At 32.9% G+C, this 11,652-nt stretch overlaps 1 protein-coding gene across 1 annotated transcript; it reads left to right on the forward strand.

Moving 5' to 3' along the window:
* Positions 1-3,090: 3,090 nt before the first annotated feature.
* Positions 3,091-11,238, forward strand: LOC127244864 (uncharacterized). The gene is made up of 9 exons (XM_051265422.1): positions 3,091-3,493; positions 3,792-4,142; positions 4,239-4,454; positions 7,544-8,193; positions 8,612-8,714; positions 8,806-8,859; positions 8,959-9,035; positions 10,097-10,305; positions 10,442-11,238. The coding sequence occupies exons 1-9, from the start codon at positions 3,152-3,154 to the stop codon at positions 11,092-11,094; spliced, it is 2,655 nt and encodes an 884-aa protein (XP_051121379.1). The 5' UTR covers positions 3,091-3,151; the 3' UTR covers positions 11,095-11,238.
* Positions 11,239-11,652: the final 414 nt, after the last annotated feature.

An 11,652-nucleotide genomic window follows, 5' to 3' on the forward strand; every position in this document is an offset into this window, starting at 1 on the left:
CAATAAGAAACTTTAGAAATAAGGATCTTAACATATTTTATACAACATATAATTGTATTATACTGAAAAAATAAAAGTAACACAAAAGTAAAATGATTAAAGAAAAAAAGTATATACTACTAAAATTTATGTATAAAAGTAACACTTAAAATGTAAAAGGATCACAATTCATAGATAACTTCAATCCGAAATCAAGCAAAAGTAAAGACTTTATTTAAAAAATAAGAAAAGAACATCATTTTTCGTTGTTCTCCTACAAATATCTACTTTTTAAGTATAAGCCACAAACATAAACAATTTTTTCAATGAAATTGAACAAATTAAGATATTGATTTTGAAAGACTTTGAAGAAATAAATAAATATTTGAATTCATATATACATATAAAATGAATTTTTAAAATTGTAATTTATTAACAAAAATATATAATGAATCTTTAAAAATTACGGCAATTTCTCAACTTACATAAAAAAAAAAAAAAACCAAACACAATTAATACCGTCAAAATTAAAATAATTTTTGTTTAACTAGATATCAAATCAAAATCAATATTGGAAGTCACTTAGATATGGTTTGACTTCGACGTGTGATGTTTGTACACAACCGTAATCATGGTTGTTTAAACTGAAATTGGTGTCCACATGACGGTTAGAGAAGAATCATCATAGTTTGTCATTAAAAATTGATAGATAAATCGATTGAGGAGAAAATTTTCAAACTTTGGTACTTGTAATTTCTATTTTGTGTCATTGTTGTCGGTGAAAATAGAAAAATTTATGTTCTTTGTCCATCAATGAGAAACAAACATGCTAGCACTGACTTCAACTAGTAAATTGATTTGAAAAGTTTTTATTTGTTTAGAACAATAAGTAAATTGATTTGAAAGGTTTTGATTTATGTAGGACAACAAGGTAAATAAAAAATTACAAAAATGACAAAAAATAATTGAGGATAAAAATAATTAACAATTGATATAATCAAATAAATACATATAAAATATAAATAAGTAGAGCGTGTAACTTGATTGATTGATTAAAGTGTGTTCTTTATTTTAGATTTGGGGCTTTTAACGGCGTATTATTTGGATGAAGGTTGGACGCCAAACTAAATGGGTAGAGGACAGTACCATGTGGCTTAGTACATAGGTCGTTGCATGCTGATTTTTTTTTTTTTTTTTCCGTAAAATTTTGAAAATATAATTTACGGACAACTTTGCACGACATTGCAAAATAATAGTAAAATAATTATTTGATTATTCTAATAATAATAATTTAATAAAATATATGGTAAACTGTTTATTAGTCTGTATCTGACCCCTTTTATGATTTTAGAATTTTAAGTGGACTATATTTGAAAATACACCTGTAAGTAAAATATTTTCGCTAAAATGGTTCTTCGGTGTCGGACTCGCCATGCTGACCAGCTGTTGCTGATGTGGCGTTGACGCAGCGAACATGTCATCGACACGTAGATGCCACGTCAGCGATACATGGAATTTTTTTTTTATTTTACAATATGTCTTGATAAACAATTTTTTAGTCATGACCTTCTTTATCATTTTTTAGGACATTTAAATGGACCATCTCTTAAAATAGTCATGCAATGTGGCATCTATGTGACGATGACATGTCAGCCAAGTCAGCGTCACGTTAGCAACAGTTGACCAGTGTGGCGAGTCCGGCACCGGAGGACCATTTTAGCGAAAATTTTTTATTTATGGAACTATTTTTAGACAAGTTTCACCTAAAGTCGTAAAATGATAAAGATAGTCAAATACAAAACTAAAAAATAGTTTACCCTAAAATATAGTATATAATATATACTCCCTATGTTTAAAAACAATAGTCTCATTTTGTCATTTTCGTTTGTCCTATAACAATACTCTCATTTTCATTTTGATAACAAACTCTCTACTTTTTTTACAAAACTATCCCTATTTTTTCACAATAATTATATAAGATATAGACATTTTGGTCTTTTAAAAATACTTTACACCCACTATCCATATGATATTTTTCTATAATTGTCATATCAATCTCAAATGTCCATATTATTTTGTGAAGGGGGAAGTATGTTATTTGTATAGAGAAATTTTTTTTATATAATATAAATATATAAAATAATTTATTTATAAATAACACATTTTAATACACAAATTACATTGTTACTAATTCTATAAATTTAATTTAATATACATATATATATCATTGTATTTTTTACCTATCAAATCAATACACGTAAAAATCTCCAAACTTAAAACCAAACTCACAAACAAATAAAAACAACACAATTTAAAATTCAATTCAAATCCAAATTCAATTTTACCAAACCTGCCCAAAAAGAACACACCCTAAATTTAAATACTTCTTTTGTCCCAGTTTAAATTAAATGTTTTATTATTTTAAGTAACTTTTACTTAAATTACAAATAATAACAAAAATATCAATTTTTTTTTTTAAACAGTTTCGCTAATCAATAAAATATTACTATTATATTTCTTAAGCTATTAAAAAAAAACTCATTACACCTTTAAAAATGGCGGAAAAAAGTACTCTTCCGTCCCATTACATTACAAGGGACACTATTTTTATTTTTGTCTGTCCGATAACAATTGATATTTTTTTATTTTTGATAAATTATTAAATCAAAACATATTTAACAAATATAAATCTAACTTAATTAACTATACAACATGAATTACGTAGGATCCACCTAAAACCCCTTTTATTTCTACCTATTTCTCCTTAAAAAAATAAATATTTTTATATATATTTAAAATTACACATCTTTTATAAAATTGATTTATGTTAATTATAAAATTTTATTCTCATATTTATATTGAATATATTTTTTAATTTTTATATATTTTTTAAATATTTAAACATATATTTTAATTTTTTTAATTATATATATTAAATTTATTTTTAAAATATAAATATTATTAAATATAAAAAAATAATATAATAATATTATAATTAATTATTATTAAATAGTAGTTCAATTCCCGTCCGGGGGAAGTTTATCAATACGTCCCTACGAAAGGAAATGTTAATATAATTAATTTATGTTGGCCATTAATATAAATAGTAGTAGAAGAAGATTTTGGGGCCGGTAATAGATATAGAGCTGAGCTCTAAAGCACTTATGCAGCCATGGCAGCAGCCACCAATCTTGTTCCCTGCAACCTTCCTACTACTACCCAGCTCAAATCACCTTCCTCACCATTTACTCCTCCCAACCCTCCAATTTCCTTCTCCCTTAACCCAAATCCAAGCGCCGGATTCCTCAGTTCGATTCATGCTTCGCTGAAGAAGAGGAAGAGTGATATCCAAGTTCGTCGGAGTACTTTTGTCACTCGAAGCTCAATTTCTCACCACTGCGGTCTTCGCAGGGGTATCTGCTCGTTGCTATGTCGGCGTAATATTTCTTTGCTGGCAAGGGTTTGCAGCGACGATGGTCAGGTTGAATCTTTTGCTGCCCAAAAACAATCTCCGGTAAGAACTTTATGAATTGAAAATCAATCTGGTTTTGAAAGCTACTGTGATAGCAAAGTTCATGGTTTGAATTTGAAACTTTTTTCTGAGGCGCACCATACTTTTAGGGATTGGTCTTTTTGCGCTGTTTTAGCTTCTATAAGTTGCTCCATTTTAAGTTCTATCTGTAAGGTTTCAAATATAAGGCTTCCTGTTGAGAAAATCGGTTATGTTTGATATGCTTTAGAGTGCTGAATGGCTCTGAGATTTTATCCTTTTGGTATTATTTTGTCTACTTTTGCTGACAATTGAATTGCAGGATATTCAGGGATTGCGAGACAACTCATCTAGCTCACAAGATAGTTATGTGTCATTGTTTATTCGATTGCTCGGGTTGGACAATGATACTCAGGACAGAGAGCAAGCTGTTGTTGCTCTTTGGAAGTACTCACTTGGTGGAAAGAACTGTGTGGACAACATCATGAAGTATCATGGAACTGTCAATCTCATTGTGAACCTTCTAAAATCGAGTTCAGATTCCGCCTGTGAAGCAGCTGCTGGTCTTTTGAGGGTTATCTCCTCGATTAATCTGTACAGGGACATTGTGGCTGGGAGTGCTGCAATAGAAGAGATAACTGGCCTGTTGAGGCACTCTTCCTTGTCATACGAAGTAATGAAGAAAACAGCAAGCTACTACTACCATTTTGGTGTCTATCACTTTCTCTTGAGGTTAATCATTCAAAAACGATTGAATTGATTTATGCAGGTGAAGGAGCAGGCCTTATGCACTCTGTGGAATTTGTCTGTAGATGAGAAGGTTACTGCAAGGATCGCAAACTCTGAGATCCTTCCTTTGATTATCAAGTCCTTGGACGATGAATACATGGCAGTCAAGGAGGCTGCAGCTGGAGTTTTAGCAAATCTAACACTGAGCCAGTCAAATCACAAAGTCATGGTTGAAGCTGGAGTGATTCCAAAGTTGGTGAGGCCCACTTAGCTTCTGTGAAATCACCATGGTTCTTGAATCATTTAGTTAATGCATAGGCTACCATCAACGGGAGCTTATTATGATCGTATTTTAAGGTATATCAGTACTCAGGAGGTTGTTATACTAACATCATTCGCAAGAAACTACAGTGAGTGCCACAAGGCTGCTGTATCTCAATCTCATAATATAGAGACCATTTTGCTAAGATATAGATTATTATGTAGTATAATTGGTTAACTTTACGTCTGGACTCTAGAGTAGCATGTCTGGTCTGAATACATAGCTATTATCTCATTATAATTGTACATAATCTGTTCTTGGTTTATCTGGTACTTGTTCTATTGTTGCTTGCGCTTTCACTTGTTACTGCAAAATTTAAAATGAAGGAACTCTTTTCACCATGTTAAGAAAACTGTGCTATATAATCAGGAACAGATATGCATGATCTATACAGCTTTTGATTGCTTAAGAAACTAACTAACAAGACTGATTAATATCTTCCGAACTGTGTATTTTGAAAATTAGAGATGTCAAAAATGGCACTGATATTTCAACTTACAAATGGAATTTAGATTTCAAATTGAGTGACCGTCGTCACGTTTATATTACATTTGTCTGTTTTGAATATCTGCCACATAATACTGGCATGTTGTGATGATTCAATTTAGTGTCATGCTTCTGACAGTCTTAAGCACCCATCTAGGATCACATTTGCAATGAGGAACTTAAGATGTTCCACTAGGGCATGTTTGAATACATTTTGTAGGATATTACACTAGATTGTAGACAACTGAAGAATAGTCTAGTTATAATCTGGTCCATTCTTTAGATCTTTTGAGGTTAAAGAGTAAATGAAAATTTTAAGAACATCTAAAATCAAGATTATTTAAAGTGGGAGTTTCTACACTCATGCTGTCTTTTACTGGGAGCAATTGTATATATATATATATATAGATATCCAATAGTTTTTTGTGGAGTTCAAGCTCTCACTAAAATCTATGTTCCCGTAGGAGTTTGATAATAATCATGTAATGGTGGCTACTTCATGTTTCATATATTATATGGATCATTGTGTTAGAAAAACATGGATCGTGACTGAATTAACTGTCTTTAAGGAATGTTGTGTACCTAGAATTATGTGGTTATGTATTCGGTATTATGTATCCATGCAACTGCAGTAATATTATATTCCCTCCATCCCACATAATTTATTCATATTTTCTATTTTTAAAAATATAATTATACACTTTAATTTTTAATTTTAAATCTTATAATTTTTTTTTAATTTTAATTAAACTATTCTCATATAATAACGCAAGTCGAAGTTACGTGGGACGAAGGGAGTATTAATTAGGATATCCTGTGGAATCTGATTAGTTCTTCTTTTCTTTTATTGTTAGGTTAACTAACATATAGATGTATAATACATTTATGAATTGCTTCTACATTTTTTTAATCAATAAATAAATACAATTCTTCTTCGATACAGTTCTCGACACTATTAGGGCTTTGCTCAACCCTGATGAGCTTCACTTCACGCTATTAGGCCTTTGCACGATGCTACTGAGCCTTTGTGTCATTTTTCTGAATAATTTTCCTAAGCTCTTTATTTAAGATTAAATGGATAAGTTAAATACAGTGATATGCATCAGTATTTGATTCAGAGTAATGTTTAACAGTGTACCTGGTGTGGCTTAATTTTCCTTTCTGCTAAAGTGATTTGTGAAAAGGGTCATCAAATTTGTTGAATATTGTTGTCCCACATGGGAAAATTATAGGAACTTCCTCTTAGATATAAGACCGAAAGGCTACTCCACTTCATACAATTGTTTTAAGTTAGAACCCGAATCCCTTCTTAATATAGTGTTGGAGTCATGACCCATGTGTTGGGTATTGATCCGATTTAGGATTTCGAGATGGAAATTGTTGTTTGATGTAATATTTTTGGAAGGAAAATAAAAGATTGACCAGTAAAAAAGAAAAAAGAAGTTGAAAACACAAAAGAACAAACTCATAATATTCTTTACCTATAATAGGTAACCAAATATCTGCCCTTATAGGCTTCTCATCCTGTTGGGTCACTTTCCAGTGGTGTTTTGCCTATCCTCTTGGTGTTCCTCATTTTTGCTGGTGTTCCTTTGCCTCTGCGCCTCTGTCGGTGTCTCTCTTTGTTGTGCATTATTTCATCCAATTTTGGGTTTGATCTGTTAGGAACCACTACTGTCATTAACTTCATATATATATATATGTGTGTGTGTGTGTGTGTGTGTGTACACACCCATGTGCATGTGTGTATAAACATGCCTTTCCTCCTATTTTAACATATTGGACCACGGGGCTCCTCAAGATTTGCACATATGCTCATCTTCATCATTGGTGGACTTTTTGATTCTTGTCTGTGGCAACTTTTCACACAATTATCTGTAGTCTTCTGTGCGTCCCCTGCTACGTCACATGGTTTATGTTGTCCCTCCTATTTTTGAATCTTCCACTTCTAACGGACTCTTCAGAAACTTGGCTGCAGTTATGTTTCCCTGACTTTAGTTCATTTGCATGGTTCCCTCTGCACAAGTTTTCTAAAGGCTAATAACTCTTCTTTGCCTTCACTGCTATGTGTGGTGTGTTTGTTTGTTAAGCTTATTCTGCATCTCACCATTAAGCAAAGTTATGGGTGTTCTTTTGGTGAATTTGATTTGTAATCTCTCTTAAGGAAAACATTTTTAATTGTACATGGGTTCAACTTGAGAGAGTATCGGAGAGCTATCTTTAGCTCAAATTACGAATATATGGCAATATTAATTGTCTTTAGGTTTATTATTCTAGTTAATTTCTAGTCTTTGCCCATAAACTCATACTACGTTATAATTTGAGATTGTTTTCTATATTATTTGAAAGAAATCCCTATATCAGAAATAGTTTCATAAATTTTAATGGAAAAAGAACAAGATTCTTAATTTTCAATGAACATTATTATCTCTGCAAATAATTTATTCACCTTTAGCTTGGCATTGTACTTCATGTTTCAATCTAATAGGGTTATATGATTCCCCATTCACTCTCTAATATTTAATTCTAATATGCAGACAAAATTGTTGACACTGGATCCGAAAGAATCCAAGGTCATTAAGAAAACAGCAAGAAGTGCACTGTTGGAGCTTGCTAAAGACCAGTACAACAGAATACTTGTCCTGGAGGAAGGTCTAGTTGTGGTTCCCTTGATTGGTGCAGAAGCATACAAGTCTTTTAGACCATCTTTATATTCATGGCCTTCACTTCCTGATGGTACAAAGATTGAACAGAGGCCAAATGGCCCTTCTAAGTATGGTGCTTCTGAACTGCTAATTGGATTAAATGTTGACAACAAAAATGTTGACTTGGAGGAGGCAAAGACGAAAGCAGTAGTTGGGCGAACACAGCAGCAATTTCTTGCTCGAATAGGGGCAATAGAAACTGAAGATGATAATAAATCTAACAGTGAAGGGTCTTCCAGTCAAAACTCTACACTTTTACCTTGGACGGATGCAGTTGCACGACTGGTTTTAATCCTCGGACTAGAAAATGAATCAGCTATTGCCAAGGCTGCAGAGACAATTGCAGGTGCAGCAATCACTGAACGCATGCGCATTGCGTTTAAGGAAGCCGGTGCCATCAAGAATCTTGTTGAGCTAATTAACCATCCTAATGACACGGTTAAATTGGCTGTCATTCGAGCTTTGGAGAAGCTGTCCATCAGGTACTACAAATCGATATATATAAAAATGCAGTACATTCTGAATATGTTTTCATATGGATTGGAAAATTTAAATTGTTGCAAGCAATAAAAATAGTTGTGGCTGTGACTATTAAATTCATTTTACACATTCATGTCTGATATATGGGTGCTCATATTTATTTTACCTGCACTAGTTTGCTTAAACCTGAATTTGGTTCTGGATTAACTTGTTCATCACTATACTTGTCTCATATTCTGAGGATTTATTACATTCTTTCGTCAGCAAGATGTCATGTGTTTACCATATATATTGTAACTGCTCAAGCTGTGATTGCATTCCAAATTCTTGAATGAATCTGTTGTTTTATATGAAGTTTTTATTGATTTTTTCTTTCATGTTATGACTATTCCCAATTATTGGAATTATGTTACAATGCAGCAACAGTGTGTGCCAGACACTCGAAGCAGAAGGCATTTTGCATCCTCTCATAAATGAGCTAAAACAGTCTAGACAACAGATTTCTCATGACTTGACCACAATGGTAGTGCTTCAATGTAGTTTCTTTAATTTAACTTCTGAAACAATTATAATTGCTTTATTTGATTTTAAAATTCTTTCATGCCAAACTGCAGATCATAAGCATCCTTTCTCGGATACTGGACCCTAACAAAGAAATGAAATCAAAGGTCTGTAGCTACAATGCCTATGCTGACCAATTCTGATATTTCAGCTGTTTTTCCTTTTACGCTACAGCGAATCTGAATTTATTTATTTTTTTTTGTCAGTTTTATAATACACCTTTAACTGATTCAAGAATGGGGTGGGATAACAATGAGACAATTTCATCAAATCCACTTTCCAGGTATGTTCTTGTTTGAGCACAAATGTTAGAGAGTTCTCAGTGGAATATCTTAGTCTTATGTTAAACTAATTCACCTGTTTTGACTGTTCAAATATGGGATTTGCTATTTGATTCTTTAACAAAATCTCAATGTTACCATGAGATGTATATTGGAATGGCTTGTTTTTATTGTGCATGAGTGTTTTGATTACTTTTTGATAGTTTTCTTTCTTTGAACTCAATCTTACAGTTTAAGTTGTGATGTTAACATTCTTTCCATGATGTTTTTTTTCCTGCTCTCTGTTTAAGTTATCTAGGATGATCTCCAATTTCATCACTTAATATAGGATTCGAGATTTCTAATGGATGTAACTATATATTCTTCAACATGCCTGCATAAACCGTTGCATAGTCAGCTCTACCTCTTTACCAAGATGAATTATTTGGGTTTTTACCAATATATGCATGATGATTATCTGTAAGGGAGTAAAGAATTGAGGCTACGTCTGCTTGGGTTAAGGCTCATTAGGTTATTTAGCAACACAAATCAATTTGGTGGGATGAAACAAAGTCTATGGTTACTGATATTTCTATATATGAGAAGTCCTTCAGATCATATTTTGTATGCTTATCGGAAATTCTTTAGGGATAAGTGTCTTTCCTTATAAAAGCATGAATCATTAGAAGATAATTTGTTATTCCACCCTTGTGTCTTGAGATGAAAATATCTCTATAGATCAGATGGTTCCTTCAGTGAGTGGGGGGTTTATGTTTTTGTTCCCATTTTCGCACTCTGCAATTTACCAAATGATTTGTTTCCGGCTAAAACAGCAACAGCACATCAATAACCTATTTTCTGTTTTGTTCTTTTTCAAATCCAAAATATTCCAAACACAGCATTTTCTTTCATTTGAAGTCGGAAATAAATATTTCCTTTGGAATATGAGTATAACATCTTACTCTGTATTAGTTAGTTGTATATTAGTACATATCTGCTATTTCTTATATTCACTTTTTTTCATCCGCTTTTAGCATTATATTTACTCATCCTCAGAAATCATACATGATGACAATTTTGACAGCTCATATATTGTTGCTGGAGAAAACTTTATTGATTCTACTTTCCTATCTTCCCTTGTGGATATATTGAAGACGAACCCCGATCTGGAGCGGAAAACTTGTTCCATCCTCGAGTTCATTGTGGTGATTGAGCCTTCTTCAGTGGAAAAGCTTACATCAGCAGGGATAGAATCCGCCTTGGAAGCAATTTTTCAGCAAAAATCTTTAACAGGTATGAGCAATATGGCAGCATCAATTTTGAATCTGTGCAGCAACTTAGATTTCTCTTCCTTTTATTTCTGGTTAAGAATTTTTAACAGCTATAATACACTATCCGGAATCACTAATTCATTTCAATCGAATGGCAGGATCACAGAATGGCATTGAGGATGAAACAGCAGAATCACACATCCTGGAATTGGAAGAATCTGGCTTGGCAGTATCTGCTGCAGCCCGGCTACTCACAAAACTGCTCGACCACGACAAGTTCCAAGAATCTGTGAATTCACATCATTTTACAAAGTTGCTCCGTACAATCCTTGTATCCGACATCCCTCTTGAGAACAAAAACTGGGTTGCTTCCTGCCTGGTTAAACTCAGCTCTCTATCATCCAATCAAGGTCTGCTCTTCGAGGAGAATCCAGTTAACATGGAGGTGACTCTTTACGAAACCATACCAAGATTGATAGAACAAATGAACAGCACGTCATTTTTGGGCGAAGTACAACGAGCAGGCGCTGCTGTTTTAGAGCTGAACAGAATAATAAGCGAAGGGTCAGTCGATTACAGCAGGGCTGTCGCATCTGGAGGAGGCATATTTCCACTGGTGAAGCTTATGGAAAGCGGTGATGAGCAGGTAGTCGAAGCCAGCTTGGCCATACTTCATAATTTAAGCATGGACAGCGAAAATCACCCGGCGATTATTGCAGCTGGAGCCGTGCCGGTGTTGAGGAAACTTGTGCTTTCTCAAAGACCTCATTGGACAAGAGCTCTTCATTTGCTTAGGATATTACCTACATAATACTAATCTGTTGTTATGTCTTGTCTTTGGGAGATGTTTTTGTTGATGAAATGAAAAGGTTTAGATAGATACTGAAATATAAATGATTTTGACTGTGACAAAAGATTTTGTTATGGAGGCTATAAATATCCTTTGGTTTGTTGAGATTGTTTTGTGTTTGGTTTAACTTTTCAATGTTCTTAGTACAAGTGTGTTTTGTTTGGGAGTTTAGATTTTTTATTTTTTGTAGTAAAAATTTTGAATTGAAATAGTCGTACTGTTGGGAACACACAAGGGAGAAGAGAGAGAAAAATAAAATAACAAGATACAAGAATTTAATGTGGTTCGGTTTCACAACAGATTTATATCTACGATCCCAAAACGGAATAATTCACTAAAATATTTATTACAATTTTTGCACGGATAAAATTGTAAAACCCTCATCACAACAACTCATCAATCTTAATTTCACTCTCTCTAGTTACTATTGAAAAAGGTTTGTTGTCGTATCCTAAAATAGGACCCAAATGGGTCAATTTATAGGAGCCAAATCATTTATATTTTTGTCTTGTCTTTGGG

The sequence above is a fragment of the Andrographis paniculata genome, unplaced genomic scaffold (assembly GCF_009805555.1).
Source record: "Andrographis paniculata isolate CXL003 unplaced genomic scaffold, ASM980555v1 Contig21END, whole genome shotgun sequence".
NCBI lineage: Eukaryota > Viridiplantae > Streptophyta > Magnoliopsida > Lamiales > Acanthaceae > Andrographis > Andrographis paniculata.

Coding starts and splice junctions, on each gene's coding strand:
- LOC127244864 (XM_051265422.1), top strand. CDS start 3,152: ATGGCAGCAGCCACCAATCTTGTTCCCTGCAACCTTCCTACTACTACC. Junction 4,143..4,238: donor ACTCTTCCTTGTCATACGAA/GTAATGAAGAAA, acceptor TGATTTATGCAG/GTGAAGGAGCAGGCCTTATG. Junction 9,036..10,096: donor TCATCAAATCCACTTTCCAG/GTATGTTCTTGT, acceptor CAATTTTGACAG/CTCATATATTGTTGCTGGAG.